This window comes from Somniosus microcephalus, chromosome 2 (assembly GCF_052327205.1).
Source record: "Somniosus microcephalus isolate GS21.2 chromosome 2, FLI_Smic_1.0, whole genome shotgun sequence".
Classification (NCBI taxonomy): domain Eukaryota; kingdom Metazoa; phylum Chordata; class Chondrichthyes; order Squaliformes; family Somniosidae; genus Somniosus; species Somniosus microcephalus.
Window position 1 is genome coordinate 174,413,521 of NC_140988.1, and position 19,087 is coordinate 174,432,607.

General features: G+C 47.3%; 1 protein-coding gene across 4 annotated transcripts in view; it reads left to right on the forward strand.

Annotated features, from left to right (window-relative positions):
• The window catches only part of ncapg (non-SMC condensin I complex, subunit G), a 134,024-nt gene that overhangs the window by 93,812 nt on the left and 21,125 nt on the right, over window positions 1-19,087 (forward strand). For 3 of the 4 annotated variants that reach the window (XM_085966965.1, XM_085966981.1, XM_085966973.1), the window contains exons 18-19: window positions 10,253-10,420; window positions 13,739-13,865. In XM_085966965.1, the coding sequence (XP_085823091.1) occupies window positions 10,253-10,420; window positions 13,739-13,865 (295 nt within the window). The remainder of the gene's footprint in view (window positions 1-10,252; window positions 10,421-13,738; window positions 13,866-19,087) is intronic. The other variant, XM_085966990.1, reaches the window with a different exon arrangement.

Genomic DNA, 19,087 nt, shown 5'->3' on the forward strand with positions numbered 1-19,087 from the left:
GGCCTTTCTGCTGTACCTGCATACTAACCTTCTGTGTTTCATGCACCAGGACCCCCAGATCCCTTTGTACTGTAGCACTTTGCAGTTTCTCTCCATTTAGATAATAACTTGCTCTTTGATTTTTTCTGCCAAAGTGCATAACCTCACACTTTCCAACATTATATTCCATCTGCCAAATTTTTGCCCACTCACTTAGCCTGTCTATGTCCTTTTGTAGGTTTTTTATGTCCTCCTCACTCACTGCTTTCCCTCCCATCTTTGTATCGTCGGCAAACTTGGATACGTTGCACTCGGTCCCTTCCTCCAAATCGTTAATATAGATTGTAAAGAGTTGGGGTCCCAGCACTGACCCCTGCGGAACACCACTAGTTACATAGAAACATAGAAGATAGGAGCAGGAGTAGGCCATTTGGCCCTTCAAGCCTGCTCCGCCATTCAATGAGATCATGGCTGATCATCCAAATTCAGTACCCTGTCCCTGCCTTCTCCCCATATCCCTTGATCCCTTTAGCCTTAAGAAATATATCCAACTCTTTTTTGAATATATTTAATGAACTGGCCTCCACCGCCCTCTGTGGCAGAGAATTCCACAGGTTCACCACTCTCTGGGTGAAGAAATTCCTCCTCATTTCAGTCCTAAATGGCTTACCCCTTATCCTTAGACTATGACCCCTGGCTCTGGACTCCCCGGCCATCATAAACATCCTTCCTGCATCTAGTCTGTCCAGGCCTGACAGAATTTTATAGGTTTCGATGAGATCCCCTCTCAATCTTCTAAACTCCAGTGAGTATTATCCCAATCGACACAATCTCTCCTCATACGTCATTCCTGCCATCCCAGGTATCAGTCTGGTGAATCTTCGCTGCACTCCTTCCATGGCAAGAACGTCCTTCCTCAGGTAAGGCGACCAAAACTGCACACAATACTCAAGGTGCGGTCTCACCAAGGCCCTGTACAACCGTAGCAAGACATCCTTCTTCCTGTACTCGAACCCTCTTGCTACGAAGGCCAACATACCATTTGCCTTCTTAACCGCCTGCTGCACCTGCATGCTTACCTTCAGCGACTGGTGCACAAGAACACCCAGGTCTCTTTGCACTTCCCCTTCTCCCAATCTATTGCTATTCAAATAATAATCTGCCTTCCTGTTTTTGCCACCAAAGTGGATAACCTCACATTTATCCACATAGTGCATTTGCCATGTTTCTGCCCAATCACCCAATCTGTCCAAATCGTACTGGAGTTTCACGACACCCTCCTCACAGCATACCCTCCCACCCAGCTTTGTGTCGTCTGCTAATTTGGAGATATTACCTCCAATTCCCTCGTCCAGATCATTAATATATATTGTGAACAGCTGGGGTCCTAGGACCGATCCTTGCGGTACCCCACTAGTCACTGCCTGCCACTCGGAAAACGACCCGTTTATTCCAACTCTTTGCTTTCTGTCCGCCGACCAGTTCTCTATCCAAGTCAATACCTTGCCCCCAATCCCATGTGCCTTAATTTTGCACGCTAATCTCTTATGTGGGACCTTATCGAAAGCCTTCTGATTGCCAACCCGAGAATGAACCATTTATCCCAACTCTCTGTTTTCTGTTAGATAGCCAATCTTCCACCCATGCCAGTATATTGCCCCCAATCCTGTGATTTTTTTTTTATCTTGTGCGGTAATCTTTTGTATGGCACCTTGTCAAATGCCTTTTGGAAGTCCAAATACACCATATCCACTGGTTCCCCTTTATCCACCCTGTTTGTTACGTCCTCAAAGAATTCGAGCAAATTTGTCAAACATGACTTCCCCTTCGTAAAACCATGCTGACTCTGTCCAATTAAATTATGCTTATCCAAATGTCCTGTTACTGCTTCCTTAATAATGGACTCCAACATTTTACCAACCACAGATGTTAGGCTAACTGGTCTATAGTTTCCAGCCTTTTGTCTGCCTCCCTTTTTAAATAAGGGCGTTACATTAGCAGTTTTCCAATCTGCTGGGACCTTTCCTGAATCCAGGGAGTTTTGGAAAATTACCACCAATGCATCCACAATCCCTACCGCTACTTCTCTCAAGACCCTAGGATGTCAGCCATCAGGTCCAGGGGATTTATCCGCCTTTAGTCCCATTATCTTACAGAGTACCACCTCCTTACTGATTTTAATCGTGTTTAGCTCCTTCCCCCTATAGCCCCCTGTTTGTCCAGTGTTGGGATATTTTTTGTGTCCTCTACTGTAAAGACTGATGCAAAATATTTGTTCAGCGTTTTTGCCATCTCCATGTTCCCCACCACTAATTTCCCGGTCTCGTCCTCTAAGGGACCAACATTCACTTTAGCCACCCTTTTACTTTTTATATAACTGTGGAAACTCTTGCTATCTGTTTTTATATTTGCTAGTTTACTTTCATAATCTATCTTCCCTTTCTTAATTAATCTTTGTTATTCTTTGCTGGCTTTTAAATGCTTCCCAATCTTCTATCCTCCCACTAGATTTTGCTACTATATATGCCCTTGTTTTCAGTCGGATACTATCCTTTATTACTTTATTAGCCACGGATGGCTGTCTTTTCTTTTATGCCCCTTTTTCCTCACTGGAATATATTTTTCTTGAAAGTTGTGAAATATCTCCTTGAATGTACACCACTGGTCATGTACCGTCTTACACTTTAATCTATTTTCCCAGTCCACTTTAGTCAACTCTGCTCTCATACCTTCATAGTCTCCTTTATTTAAGCTTAGTACGCTGGTTTGAGATCCAACTCTCTCGCCTTCCAACTGAATTTGGAATTCAACCATGTTATGGTCACTCATTCCAAGGGGATCCTTTACTAGGACATTTTTTATTAATCCTGTCTCATTACACAGGACCAGATCTAAGATTGCCTGCCCCCTGGTTGGTTCAGTTACATACTGCTCAAGGAACCTGTCCCTAATGCACTCCATGAACTCTTCCCAATTTGATTTGTCCAGTCAATATGAAAGTTAAAATCCCCCATGATTATAGCTGTTCCCTTATTACAAGCCCCAACTATTTCCTGATTTATACTCCGACCAACAGAGTTGCAACTGTTAGGAGGCCTATAGACTACGCCCACTAGTGACTTTTTCCCCTTATTATTCCTTATCTCCACCCAAACTGTTTCACTATCCTGATCCTTTGACCCAATATCATTTCTCACTATTGCAGTGGTTCCATCCTTTATTAACATAGCCACCCCACCTCCCTTTTCTTCCTGTCTGTCCTTCCTAATTGTCAAATACCCCTGGATGTTTAGTTCCCAGTCATGGTCACCTTGCAGCCATGTTTCTGTAATGGCCACCAGATCATACTCGTGTAGTTATTTGTACCGTCAACTCGTCTATTTTGTTACGAATGCTGCGTGCATTCAGATAAAGAACTTTTAAATATGTTTTGTGACAATTTATTTCTGCTTTTACCCCCTTTACTACTCTACCTTTATCTTTATACATTCTGTCCCTTCCTGACGCGCTCTGGTTTTTAATTCCCCCACCGCTACCTTGCTCTATTGCCTTCTCCGCTGACATTTTTATTTTTCGCTCTCTTGAAACCTTCCCCCCACTAATTAGTTTAAAGCCCTCTCTACAGCCCTAGTTATTCGATTCGCTAGGGTTCTAGTCCCAGCACTGGCCAAGTGAAGTCCGTCCCAACAGAACAGCTCTCTCCCGTCCCAGTACTGCTGCCAGTGTCCCAAGAAGCAAAACCCATTTCTCCCACGCCAGTCTTTGAGCCACGCATTTAACTCTCTGATTTTATTTACCCTAGCCAAATTTGCTCGTGGCTCAGGTAGTAATCCAGAGATTATTACCCTTGTGGTTCTGCTTTATAATTTGGCCCCTAGCTGCTCATACTCCCTCAGCAGAACCTCTTTCCTTGTCCTATCTGTGTCATTGGTACCAACATGGACCACGACAACTGGATCCTCCCCCTCCCACTCCAAATTTCTCTCCAGCCCAGAGGAGACGTCCTTAACCCTGGCACCGGGCAGGCAACACAGCCTTCGGGACTCTCGCTCTCGGCTGCAAAGAACCCTATCTATCGCCCTAATGATACTATCCCCTACCACTACAACATTTCTTTTTACTCCCCCCCCCCCAGTTGAATGGCCCCTCGTTCCACGGTGCTGTGGCCAGGTTGCTCATCCTCCCTGCAGTCCCCGTTCCTGTCCTCACAGGTAGTAAGAGCCTTGAACCTGTTGGATAAGAGCAAGGGCTGCGGCTCCTCCAACACTACCTCCTGGATCCCCGTACCTGCCTCACTCATAGTCACGCCCTCCTGTCCCTAACCACGGAATACATCTGAATTAGTTAATCTAATTGGTGTGACTACTTCCTGGAACAGAGAGTCCAGGTAACTCTCCCCCTCCCTGATGTGTCGCAGTGTTTGAAGCTCGGACTCCAGCTCATCAACACGGAGCCGGAGTTCCTCAAGCAGCCAACACTTACTGCAAATGTGAGCACTGTGAACATCAATGGTGTCCACCAGCTCCCAGATATTGCAGCAGTAACACATCACCTGCTCTGCCATTCTATGTAAATTTAATTTATTATTATTTTTAAATACCCTCTGCCCCGATTCTAGATGATGAATATCGCACCTCTATTTAATTGAACTTACCAACTTATCGCAGGGTGGTATGGTGCAGCCCTGACATGTTGTACGCCATTCACCTGCAGGAATGTAGCCATTTCTTGTGACACCCACTGTGGACCGTTGTCTGAGACAAGTTGCATCGGAGATCCAAATCGGCTGAACACCTCACCTAACTTCTCGATGGTCTTCTCAGTGGTGGTGGACCTCATTATAACAACCTCTGGCCACTTAATGTGCACGTCAACAGCCACCAGGAACATTCTCTCCTCGAATGGACCTGCAAAGCCTATATGAATGCGGTGCCATGCTTCCTCCAGAAAGTCCCAGGGGTGAAGAGGTGCAAGCTGTGGCACATTACGAACTCTCTGACATGAGGAACAGGTTTTAGCTTTGTCCTCAATCTGTCCATCCATACCCGGCCACCAGAAGTAGCTCCTCGCTATTTCTTTCATACGAACCATTGCTGTAACAGTGGTTTCCGTAGCGATGGTGGAATAACCACTCTCCTCCCCCACAGCAAACACCCAGACTGCACCGACAGTTCGTTTCTCCTTAAGAGATATGGTTTCAGGTTTGGGTCATCGCTGTCAAGCTTGCCCCTGACGATAATGTCCAGCACTGCAGACAACACTGGGTCATTTCTGGTGTTTCATCGGACCTGTGTCGAAGTAACAGGCGCGTTCTCCACCTGCCTAAAATAGCAGATGTCCATGCTACACGTCATAGGCTTGGTGACAGGCCGCGGCAACCTGGAAAGACCGCCGGTGTTGCCGTGCAGGTCAGACTTGCGATATCTAATGTCAAATGTGTGTGCAGACAACAGCAGCGTCCGCCTTTGCATTCTGCTCGCAGCAAGTGACGGAATCCCTGTATGTGGCCCGAAGATGGTCGTGAGAGGGCGGTGATCTGTTAGTAGGGTGAACTGTCTCCCGTACAAACATTGGTGAAACTTGCGAACACCAAAAACGATGCTCAGTGCTTCTCGCTCTATTTGGGCGTAGTTAGTTTCAGCTCTGTTCAAGGTCCTAGATGCGAATGCTATCGGCTTCTCTTCTCCGTTTGGCATGATATGAGAAACGACCGCTCCCACACCATATGACGATGCATCGCAAGCTAACTGTATTGGTAATGAAGGGTTAAAATGCGTCAAAGCCTCTGACTTCAGGAGCGTGTGCTTTGCTGTCATGAACGCCTCCTAGCACTTGTTAATCCATTCCCACTTATCTTTACATAGCAACCAGTGCAGCGGCCTCAGCATCGAGGCTAGGTTCGGTATGAACTGTCCATAGTAGTTCAGTAACCCTAGAAAAGAACGCAGCTGGCTGATATTTTCAGGTGCTGGGGCATCCGCGATTGCCTTGGTCTTGGACGGTGCCTTGTGAAGGCCTGTGGCATCGATCACATGACCGAGGTACTCAACTGATGCCTGAAAAAAATCGCGTTTATCCCTGCGAACTCTGAGTCCGTAATCCCTCAGTCTCTGTAGTGTTGCGTCCAAGTTGCGCAGATGGTCTTGGTCATCACACCCAGTAACTAAGATATCATCTAAGTAGCACTGGACTCCAGGCAATCCACTAAGGATCTGGTCCATAGCACGTTGGAAAAGCGCTGGAGCTGATGTAATTCCAAAAGGAAGTCGACGATACCTAAATAGGCCCTTGTGCGTCACAATAGTCAACATTTCTCGTGACTGTTCATCCACATGCATTTGCAGATAGGCTAGACAGAGGTCGATTGTGCTAAACCTCTGGCCCCCGGCAAGTCCCGCAAACAAATCATCAATATGGGGGAGCGGATATTGCTCCACTGACAATACAGGGTTAACAGTTAATTAAAAATCTCCACATATCCTAACTCCACCCTCTTTCTTGAGCACTGGTACGATGGGTGTTGCCCATTCACTCACGCTGACTGGTTCTAGTACTCCGCTTTCAACTAGGGCTTCTAAGTCAGCCTCGACTTTTGGTCTGATGGCATAAGGTACGGGTCGTGCCTTCATGAACTTGGGCTTGCTATCCTGCTTAATACGAAGCTTCACAGTAATATCTTTCATGCTACCCAGTTCTCCATTAAAGACTTCTGCATGTTTCTTTAAGATGGCGGGTAAGCCTGGATCATTGTGTGACATCATGTAGACTGATGACCAGTCTAATTTTATTCTCTCCATCCACGAACGTCCCAGCAGGGAGGGGTAGTCTCCTTTAACTACGTAGAGTGGTAACTTCCTAGTCGGTCCATTCAACTGAACTGTGACTTCAGTGATACCTCTCACGGTTACTCTTTCACCGGTATATGTCTTTAACGCTATATTAGCCGGCTGAAGTGGAAGGTGCTTTAATGTCTTTTTGTAGACTGTCTCTGACATAAGAGATACTGCTGCCCCGGTATCGATCTGCATTTGCACAGGCTGCCCCTCTGGCAAGGGTGAGACCCAGTAGCCATGTGAATCCCCAGCTACAGTCAGCACGTTCCGTGATAGTTCCTCCTCTGAATTGTCACTTGCCTCTGTTTTGTCCTGTTCTACAGAGCGGACATGCTTCTTTATCTTTTGCCTGAATGTTTTTTTTCTTCCTTCCGTCTTTGACGTTTTCTCTGTGTCCTTTTTATTTCTGCATGCGCGCTGAATATGTCCCTTTTTTTACCACAGCTGTGGCAATCCATGTCCACACACCAGCATGCAGACGCAAGATGCCCCGTTTTGCCACAACGGAAGCATGGCCCTTGGCTCTCTGTTCTTACTTTGTGCACTTTTTCTGTTGCACCCAACTGTTGAGCTTCCTTAGCTGCCAATTCCATGGAAATACTGATTTCAATGGCCTTTTGTAGAGTCAGATTACTCTCCGTTAATAGTCTCTTCTGTATGGCTTCAGTTCTCATACCACACACTAGCCTATCTCTTACAGTATCATTTAGCACGTCATTAAACTCTCAGTGCTCTGATAGTCTTTTTAGTGCAGCTACAAACATGATCACTGTTTCTCCTTCTTCCTGGTTACGCCTGTGGAACCTAAACCTCTCAGCTATAACTAGGGGTTTGGGTGAAAAATGCCCTTTTAAAAGTATCTCCACAATTTCGCTATATTGTTTGGTCCCTGGTTTATCTGGGTGCACTAAAGTACGCAAAAGATTGAAAGCCTTTGGTCCCATCACACTTAACAATGTAGGTACTACTTTGTTCCCTCCAATGTCATTTGCTTGTGTGAAGTATTCAAATCGTTCTGTGTATGAGCTCCATTGTTCGACATTCTCATCAAACGGTCCAATGTTACCGATAATTCCAGCCATTTTCCTTCTCTCGGGCTCCTAATTATCATTCACTAAGGATCCTTCCAGTGTTGAACAACTAAAATCACTAAGTTATTTAGTGCTTCAATTCACAGATCGTTTCACAGTTGAATAAATGCCCTTCCCGATTTACTCACTTTAATTAACTGTCCACGGCAAAAATAACAGTTTTAAACACGTAAAACCCGACTATCTTCCGCACAGCAGAGCCACGTAAGTTCAGACGTCCTCGTTACCACTTTTGTTAAATCTCAAGAGTTTAATAACCTTGCTTGTATAAAAATTAAGAGTACGCAGGAGGCAGAGTTCAGTTAACAGCCATGCTTTCCAGAGAATCTTCTCAACTAAATACTCTATTTCCCATAGTGCATTGCACATCACAACTACGGTAAGCTATGTGGGACAATTCAAATACAACATTCAAAATACACAACAAGATAAATGCATTTAAAATAAAAAGGAGAAACATTAAATAAACTAATCAAACTCAAGATAAAACCCTTGGTCCAGATGGATTATATCTGTGCATTTTAAAAGAATCTAGGGAAGAGATAACAGTCATTATTACACATATTTAATAATTCATTAGAAAAAGGTGTAGAGCCAGAAGACTGGCGGATAGCTAACGTTCTACCTATATTTAAGTAGGGAGATGCAACATATCCAGGAAACTATAGACCAATCAGCTTAACATCGGTGGTAGGAAAAATAATGGAATCCCTACTAAAGGCAAAAATAAAAACATCTAGAAACCAAAAATATAACAATGAATAGTCAGCATGGATTTCAAAAGGGAAAGTCTTGCTTGACCAACCTCATTGAATTCTTTGAAGAGGTAACAGAGAGAGTAGACAAGGGTAATGCAGCACATGTAATTTATCTAGATTTTCAAAAGGCCTTCGATAAGGTACCACATAATAGACTAATGAATAAGGTCAGGGGACAAGTAGCAGAATGGATAGCTAGCTGGCTTCAAGACCGAAAGGAGAGAGATGGAGTAAAGGGTAGCTAGTCAGAGTGGCAGAAGGTGGGAAGTGGTGTTCCACCAGGATCAGTGCTGGGACCACTGTTGTTCACAATTTCTATTAACGATTTAGACTTTGAAATCAAAAACACAATTTCTAAATTTGCAGTTGACACCAAATTGGGGTGGGGGGGGAAGCCAATACTGAGGAGGACTGCAACAAATTACAGGAAACTTTCGATTTACCGGCACCTAAATAACCGGAAATCTCAGATAACCGGCAAAATTCAGGAGTAGGTTCAGGTAAGTTTTACTTCATATTGTACTTGCCTTCCTCGATCTGTTGCTGTGCAAGGATGTGGCTGCAGCTGTTGCTAAGCTACAGAGATGCTTGGAACTTGTGGCCATTGTTCTGCACTTGTTGCTAAGCAACAGGGTTTATACGGCGCTGTCAGCTCTCCGTATCTTTTACTATAGCTTTCGGTTATCCGGAATTTTTGATGAACCGGCACCACGTCGGTGCCGGATTAAAAAGAAGTTTCCTGTACAAGACGACATTAATAAACTTGCAGAATGGGCATATAATTGGCAAATGAAATTCAACACCGATAAATGTGAGGCAATACATTTTGGTAAGAAAAATAGGGAGGTCACATATTACTTGGAAAATACGAATCTAAATGGGGTAGAAGAGCAAAGGGACAAATACACAAATCACTAAAATTAGTGACACAGGTTAACAAGGCCATAAAAAAAGCAAACCAAGCATTAGGGTTTATTTCTAGAGGGATTGAACTGAAAAGTAGTGAAGTTATGCTAAACTTTTATTGAACCTTGGTTAGACCACACTTGGAGTACTGCATACAATTCTGGTCGCCATATTATAAAAAGGATATAGAGGTACTGGAGAGGGTGCAAGAAAGGTTTACAAGGATGATACCAGAAATGCGAGGGTGTACTATCAAGAAAGGATGAACAAGCTGGGTCTGTCTCTTCTCTTGAAAAGAGAAGGCTGAGGGATGATCTAATAGAGGTCTTTAAAATTATGAAATGTTTTGATAGATAGAGTGTGTGTGTTTCCACTTGTGGGGAAGAGCAAAACTAGAGGCCATCAATATAAGATAGTCACCAAGAAATCCAATAGGGAACTCAGAAGAAACATCTTTACCCAGAGAGTGGTTCGAATGTGGAACTTGCTACCACAAGGAGTGGTTGAAGCGAATAGTATAGATGCATTTAAGGGGAGGCTAGATAAGCATATATGGGAGAAGGGAATAGAAGCTGATAGGTGAGGAAAGACGGGAGGAGGCTCGAGTGGAGCATAAACGGCGGTTGGGCTGAATGGCCTGTTTCTGTGCTGTATATCTTGGTAAAATGTTGTTTTATTTGTATAGGTGTTTACAGTACATGATAACCTGGCTGTGAAGATCTGCAATGAAGTATTGATGGATCCAGACTCCCCAGACATTCGGATTTTGGTCAAAGCTCTGGGATTGCTTGAACTCTCTACTGGAACGTCACCATGCACAGAGCAGTTGTGTGCTCTCCTGGATGACATTAAGGTTATGTTTGTGACCTTTTGCATGATTATACCAGAGAGAACTGTCTTTCAGAATTGGTATTAGTTGACTTTGTTTTGGAGTTTGAAGGACTGCTATTCTGAATGAGAAGTGTAGAATAGTAAAATTGTTCATTGTGTTTTGGTGTGAGAAATAGCCCAAGTGTTCAACGAGGGACATTGCCATCCATTCTTAGTCATGTAACTGGTAAGTGCAAACAGGAATATTCTCTCTTCTGCAGAAGCAAATCATTCTAGGATGTTGTCCCTTTAAATTTTCACATTTCATGTCTCGTTCTTCCTCTAGCCCCACTGACTTTCATAGCCTCACTCAGATCAGTTCCCTTGTTCCTTTCTCCCTGTTGCATTGCACAGGTATTTACTTGTGGTACTCCTTTAAAGGAATATGAAGTCTCCCATGGTTGCTTTGAAACTGCTTATGTTGGAAGTATCTGCTCTGGGAAGATATTTATATAAAACAAACACTTGGCTCTTTCCCTCTCCTCCACCACCCAAGTCTTTCTAGGGGAAGAGTAACATTTTCCTTGAAAGTACTCCCTCCTTTCTTTCTCCCTCCCCCAACCCCCCCCCCCCCCTCCCAAACATCCAACAATAATCATTTAAAAATTGGCAATGTAGTACTAACCTGAAATTACTAGATCTCCGTATTTGTGCTAATTTCCAAAGTACTTTTAAAAAATATTTAGTAGAATTATCTGTCCTAACATGGGTTGTGCCTCCCGCAGCACTTATATAGAGATGTTTTATTATCTGAACTCTAGCACAAATGCTTCTAAATATAAAACTGCTATTATCATTAAAGCAGTGTGTGTATCTGAAGTTCTGAATTTTGATAAATGGACTATTTTTGATGACAGTATGCTAGAATAAGAGTTTTGTGTTTATAATTAGAATCTTTGAATAATGTGAAAGGATGGAAATTACATTTTGAAATTCTGAATGTGGAACATGAATATTTCTATGCTGATTGGATTGGGCCTCAGCTATTTATAATCTATATTAATGACTTAGATGAAGGGACAGTGTGCAATGTATCCCAGTTTGCTGACAATACAAAGCTAGGTGGGAAAGTAAGCTGTGAGGAGGACACAAAGAGCCTGCAAAGGGATGTGGGCAGTAAGGTGGCAGATGGAGTATAATGTAGGGAAATGTGAGGTTATTAGGTTATTCACTTTGGTAGGAAGAGTAGAAAAACAGAATATTTTTTAAATGGTCTATTTGGTTTTCCAAAAGGCATTCGATAAGGTGCCACATAAAAGGCTACTGCATAAGATAAGAGCTCACGAAGTTGGGGGTAATATATTAGCCAATTCTCTATCCATGCTAACTAACAGAAAGCAGAGAGTCGGGATAAATGGGTCATTTTCCGGTTGGCAAACGGTAACTAGTGGGGTGCCACAGGGATCGGTGCTGGGGCCTCAACTATTTACAATCTACATTAATGACTTGGATGAAGGGACAGAGTGTAATGTAGCCAAGTTGCGGACGATCCAAAGATGGGTAGGAAAGCAAGTTGTGCAGAGGACTCAAAGAATCTGCAAAGGGATATAGACAGGCTAAGTTAGTGGGCAAACATTTGGCAGATGGATTATAATGTTGGCAACTGCGAGGTTATCCACTTTGGCAGGAAAAATAAAAAAGCAAATTATTATTTAAATGGAGAGAAGTTACAAAATGCTACAGTTCCGAGGGACCTGGGGGTCCTTGTGCATGAAACACAAAAAGTTAGCGTGCAGGTACAGCGAGTAATCAAAAAGGCAAATGGAATAACAACAGAAAATGCTGGAAATACTCAGCAGGCCAGGCAGCATCCGTGGAGAGAGAAATCCACGGATGCTGCCTGGCCTGCTGAGTATTTCCAGCATTTTCTGTTGTTATTTCAGATTTCCAGCATCCGCAGTATTTTGCAATTAAGGCAAATGGAATGTTGGCCTTTATTGCAAGGGGGTTGGAGTATAAAAGCAGGGCAGACCTGCTACAACTGTACAGGGTATTGGTGAGACCACACCTTGAATACTGCATGCAGTTTTGATCTCCTTATTTAAGGAAGGATATACTTGAATTGGAGGCAGTTCAGAGACAATTCACTAGGTTAATTCCAGAAATGAGGGGGTTGACTTATGAAGACAGGTTGAGCAGGTTGGGCCTATACTCATTGGAATTTGGAAGAATGAGAGGTGATCTTGTTGAAACATAAGATACTGAGGGGGCTCGACAAGGTAGATGCAGAGAGGATGTTTCCCCTTGTGGGGAAATCTGGAACTCGGGGGCATAGTTTCAGAATAAAGGTCGCCCTTTTAGAACTGAGATGAGGAGGAATTTCTTCTGAGGGTCGTAAATCTGTGGAATTCTCTGCCCCAGAGAGCCGTGGAGGCTGGGTCATTAAATACATTTAAGGTGGAGATAGACAGATTTTTGCAAGATAAGGGAGTGAAGGGTTAGGGGGAGCGGGCAGGGAAGTGGCTTTGAGCCCAAGATCGGCCATGATCTTATTGAATGGCGGAGCAGGCTCGAGGGGTTAAGTGGCCTATTCCTGCTCCTATTTCTTAGTTTCTACATAAGAACATATTAAATGTTGGTATTCAGAGAGATTTGGGTGTCCTCGTACAGGAAACACAAAGTTAGCATGCAGGTACCGCAAGCAATTAGGAAGGCAAATGGCATGTTGGCCTTCATTGCAAGGGGGTTAGAGTACAAGAGTAAGGAAGTCTTACTGCAATTGCACAGGGCTTTGGTGAGACCACACCTGGAGTACTGTGCACAGTTTTGGTCACCTTATCTGAAGAAGAACATACTTGCCTTACAGGCGGTGCAATGAACGTTCACTAGATTGATCCCTGGGATGAGAGGGTTGTCCTATGGGGAGAGATTGAGTAGATTGGGCCTATACTCTTGAGTTTAGAAGAATGAGAGGTGATCTCATTGAAACATATAAGATTCTGAGGGGGATTGACAGGGTAGATGCAGAGAGGTTGTTTCCCTGGCTAGAGAATCTAGAACTAGGGGGCATATTCTCAGGATAAGCAGTCAACCATTTAATGAGATGAGGAATTTCTTCACTGAGGGTTGTGAACCTTTGGAATTCTCTACCCCAAAGGGCTGTGGATGCTGAGTCGTTGAGCATATTCAAGGCCTAGATGGATAGATTTTTGGACTCGTGGGGAATCGAGGGATATGGGGATTGGACAGGAAAGTGGAGTTGAGGCCAAAGATCAGCCATGATCTTATTGAATGGCGGAGCAGGCTTGAAGTATAGCCTACTCCTGCTCCTAATTCTTATGTTCTTATCTTTCTATTATAGGAAATGAAAAACAAAGTAAATCAGCGAGTCATTGAGAAAATTATGATTCACTTAAATGGAGGATCGGGAGAAAATGAGAAGAGTAGATGCGACACCACAAGAGAGAGAACAAATGAAAATGACAAAGGTATGCCCTACTCCACTGTTAAGTAAATAAAATCTCTTCAAATGGTTGTTAGAAGCAATGAACCTTGTAAGTTGCACGGCGACACAGCACTCCAGGGAACCTGTGCAGCCGGTTATTCAGTGTAAAAACCGCGCCTGCGTGGTATTTTGAACATCTCATGCAGCCCCTTAAAGGGACCGTGCAGGGCCAAAACAATTACAGGGAACATTAGTTACTAAGTAATGACATCACTTCCAGCCTCCATCTTTCCTTCCCCTACACCTCACAGCTGCAGTGATACCATGTGTACTAAAGCCTAGTCTTTAGTTGCTTACACCTTTTATGTTGATTTCAGTGATTGATGGCTGGTGCCACAACCAATAAACCACAAATTAAACTGAATTTAAATGAAACATAACAAATCAAATCAGAATTTTGTTTCCGGGGGTGATGAAGCACTCTAGTCCCTCCGGTCGTGGAAGGCCTCAAACATACCGGCAGATACCGCATGCTCCATCTCCAGGGACACCCGGGCATGAACATAACCGCGGAAGTGAGGCAGGCAGTCGGGTCAAACAACCCCCTCGACCGCCTGCTGCCTGGACCTGTTAATGGCCACCTTAGCCAGGAGCAGTCCAACAAGGAGGTCCTCTGATCCGCCTGCTCCCTTTCGCACCAGGTGCCCAAGGATCAGGAGCGAGGGACTGAAGTGCAACCAAATATTGAGGAGCAGCCCCTTCACAAATTGGAAGAGGGGCTGCAATCTCTCTCACTTTTTGTATACATGGAACATGGACTCCTCCAGGCTGCAGAAATTGCAGGCAGCCTGGGAGTCCGTGAACCTACTTAAAAATTTGTTGTATGGGACTACTCGATGGAACAGTCCCCACCCCTACTCCCCAATAGAATAGGGGAGGACACCCGCATAGAGAGCCCTCCACTGGGGACCCCCGCCTCCTCTGGATGGCAAGCTGGTGTCTGGACGGCAGACGAGGAAGACAAAGTGGAGAGAGTGCAAGAGCAGCCCATACAAGAAACCCCTCCGAGCAGAGTGGAAAGGCACAGAAGGGATCTCCGAGAGATGGCTCAAGCTTTGAGGCGCCGGCTCCAGAGGGAGGTTTTGGGACCTGGCGCCAATGAGAAATTCCGTCCAGAGTCGGACGGGATGGCACCACGCGCTTCAGCCTCCTTGACACACCTAGTGGAGTCAGGGCCGCGTGCCTTTTTTAGCGTTTCCATGGCTTTGGTCGCGGACCGGATGCCGTGCCAGGACATGCGCTGTGCCAGCTCCACTGGCAACATCCAGCACGTCCCTGATTTGGGTCACCTTGGCAACCAGGGCCCTCCCCATCATCAGTCACCTGAAACCGCGGTCGTGGAGGTGCGGATTCCTGATCAGTGGCTCCTGGAGGATAGCCGCCATTCCTGACTGGGGAGAACTCCGGCTGGAACGTGTTTCAGTTCCTGGTAAAAGACAGGCAGCTCCTGCAAGGAGGCATGGCTACACCCCAGTTTTATAAACAGGAACTGCGTGTCGCAATTGAGGCCGTGCAGCTGGCGGAAGAAATACGTCGCCAGCGCACACCATCTAGGAGGATCCTCAATGTACAGGTATCTCTGCAGGGTCTGAATACAGAAAGTCGCAGCCTGGGTACGCACGTACACCAGCACCTGACTGCCGTCCCTCAGTGGGAGACTCCGAGCCATGGCAGAGACTCACTGCTTCCTTTTGTCCCAGAAGAAGTCAACAAGCTTCTTCTGCATCTTGGCTACAAACGTGGAGAGGGATCAAAGTGACCAACCTATACCACGGCATAGCGGCCACCAGTTGATTTATGCCCAGCGCTCGACCCCTGTAGGACAGCACTCTGAGCAATTCTGTCCAGCGCCCTAGGCGAGCGGGACTTTGGCCTCTAGCTCTTGCCAGTTTGCCGGCCAGGCTTCCTCGGCAGAGCTAAGGTAGACTCCCAGGTGGAGGAGATGAGTGGTGCTCCAGGCAAAAGGCCTGAGCTCCTCTGGCAGGGAGTCCACCCGCCATTGATTCACCAGGAGTGCAGACCGTTTCTCCCAGTTGACTGATGCAGAGGACGCAGCGGAGTAGACCTGCTGGCACTCACGCATCTGCAACAGGATCCATGAGGAGTACGTCATTGGCATAAGCCGAGAGGACGACCTCCATGCCTGGCCTTTGTAGAGCCAGTCCCGTCAACCTCTTCTGCAAAAGGCACAGGAAAGGCTCCACGCAGTTGGCATATAACTGGCCAGACGTGGGGCACCCCTGACACACCCCTTTCCTGGAGCAAAGGGACGCCGTCAAAGACCCGATGACCTTAATCAGACACTCTGCGGCGGCGTACAAAAGTTGGATCCGGGCAACAAAATGCGTCCCGAACCCGAATGCCGCAGAGTCCCGAAGAGGTACCCGTGATCTACCCTGTTGACCGCATTCTCCTGATCCAGGGAAAGGAAGGCGACCAACAGACCAGCCCAGGATCGGGTAGGACGCGTCGGGGTGGATCATGTGGGCCAGTACAGTGCCAAGACGAACAGATGTTGCCCAGGCAAAGATCTTGTAGTCTGTGCCGAGAAGGGAGACCGGGCGCCAGTTCTTAAGAAGGCGGAGATTGCCCCTCTTGGGCAGCAGAACGATGACTGCCCCGCGCCAAGAGAGGGGCATTTTCCCGGTTGCCAGACTTTCCCCCAGGACCACCCCCCCCCCCCCCCCAGAATGCTCTGTGAAACTCCACAGTTAACCCGGCAAGCCTTGGGGACTTGCCCCTTGCGAGCTGGCCAAGGGCACCGGTTAGCTCTGTCATGCTTAGCAGAGCATCAAGCTCTTTGACGCCTTCCGGGCTGACCTTTGGCAGGTCCTCCCACAAAACTCTGCAAGCATCCTCGCTGGATGGATCCGGAGAGAACAGAGCTCCGTAATAGGCACGGGCCTTGGCACTGATGCCCTCCGGATCCGAGACCAAGGATCTGTCGTCGGGCAGCAGCCCCAAGAGCTGCTTACGGACCCCCTGCCTTTTTTCCAGCGAGTAGAAGAAGGGGAAGCCGTGGACCAGGTCCTGGAGGACCTGGATCCGCGATCTCATGTACCCGACGAGCTGCAGGTCCTTCAGCACGCTGCCCTTCTCTTCGCAGGGCCTTCGACAACTTGACCGAGACGGGACTCTCGTCGAGTACCTCCTTCTTCAACTGCCCGATTCGGGCCTTCTGCGTCTTGGTCAAACCCCTCGCATATTCCTGACGAGACAGCCGTGAGCCTTGCCCACATCCCACCATAACCTCAAGGAGCGGAAGGCCCCCCCCTGCTTCCTTCTCCAGTTGGCCCAGAATCAACGGAACAAATCCCGGAACCGCTCGTCCTCCAGCAGCAGGTTGTTAAAATGCCAGTACTAGGACCCCACCCGTGCACGGAACACCAGGTGGTCCGTGCACGGCAACAGCCACATGGAAACCACCAGAAAGCGGGAGATGTACCCCCGGAAAATGTAAAGGTGGTTGTTTCTGGATCTTCCTCCTCCAGACCTCACGCAAGTGAAGGCGCTGGAGTCAGTATGGAGATTTCGCCAGATGTCCACCAAGTTGAAGGACCCGACCAGGTCCCTCAACTTTCGCATCGCCGCCATGCTGTGCGGGGCTCCAGAGAGATCCCTCGCCTCAAGGGTGCAGTTGAAATCCCCCCTGAGGATAATGCACCACTGGTGTCGATGGGGCCTAATAGAGCGGACACTTCAAAGAAGCACACTTGCTGCACGCCAGTCTGAGGAGCGTACAAATTCACTAGGTGGAGCGGCATGTCCCAGACGAACAGTAAAATGGAGCAAGCGGCCTGGCACAGGCTTCTTGACCCTCAAGATCTCCGGCTGAAAATGTGGAGCCAGCAAGATAGCCATTCCAGGAGCCACGTAGCCTTGTCACCCGGAACGGTGTAGGTTTCCTGCATGAAGCACACCTCGTACTTCCTTTCCTTAAGGTGCGAGAAGTTAATAAATCTGCAGCGCGCCTCTCTGCTGCCATTGATGTTGAGGCTGGCTATGGTTATCTTCATGACAAGTGCAACCTCTACTTAACCCTACTGTGGGGAGAGAGCGGAGTCTCTTGTTACCCTCTACTCCCTCAGCAGCCCAGTGAGGAACATTTTGAGCCGGTGCAGCTCACTCCTTTGCCCATGTTCAGGGTCTTGGCAGCGGAGCGGATGGACCTGATGAGCAGCGCCAGCTCCGACCATCTGTCGAGGGACAGCTGGACTTTATTGCGACAACCTAGGCAACCAACCAGAAATTCCTGTAGCTCCACAAAGGGGATGAGGAGGCTCATTAGAGGGCATCCACCGCCTCACTGCTGATGGACTCCAAATCATCCCCAGTGCTCTCCACCAAGTCACCGTCCTCCAGGAGGTCGTCGCCAGCGGCCAACCCGCATGGTGCAGCGAATGGCTCGGCCGCACCAGCCGGTCCCACCTCTGTCACGATCCCACCCCTAGGATCAACGGTAGAGTCCTCCTCCCTGGGCTCCTCTGGGGGGACTTGGGTTGGAGGGCGGCAGCAGTTTGGCCCCGCCCTTGGCATCAAGCTGTGGTGAAACCGGGGAAAGAACCATCCCAAGTTTCCCAACACACCCGGCACAAAAGTGAGAGACGGAAAAGGGGGATTGTCCCCTTCCCCGCCGCCACCCACTAACCAAGTGGGCAGGGGGTTTGTATTAAAATTGTCGACCAGGCCGAGCAACTCCCTGGAAATGTCAGAGTGTGGTTGGGCAAGTTTAGGCTCATCAGCCTCGCCCACCCCAGCCTCCAGGATGCCATACCTGGCAACAAATAACTTATTTTGGGTGGATCCGCAGCCCCTTCCATGGGAAGCCCCGGGAGGCACAGACGGATCTGTCTCGCCCTTCCGTGGGATGGGCGACTCCCGCCGACTCTGCGAGGGGGTGGGTGCAGGACCCACGACAGGCGCCGTCTCCTTTTCCACGGAGGGATATGGGTCCTCCTCCACTTCCAAGGAGCAGCCCCTTCGTCTCTTCCTCCTGGAAGGGTGCAGAGAGAGGGCGACCTCCATCTCGGCAAAGGCCTCCACCTCTACAACCTCCTTCTCTTTCTGGCTCCCTATCCTGAGCCCGATCGCGGGATACAAGTTTTCCACAGAAGCAGGCATACTTGTGGGCCCAGGCACGGGGTCGCTTGTGGGCATGGTATCGCAAATGAGCGCGGCTATCGGACCGTACGCGCTTTCCGGAGG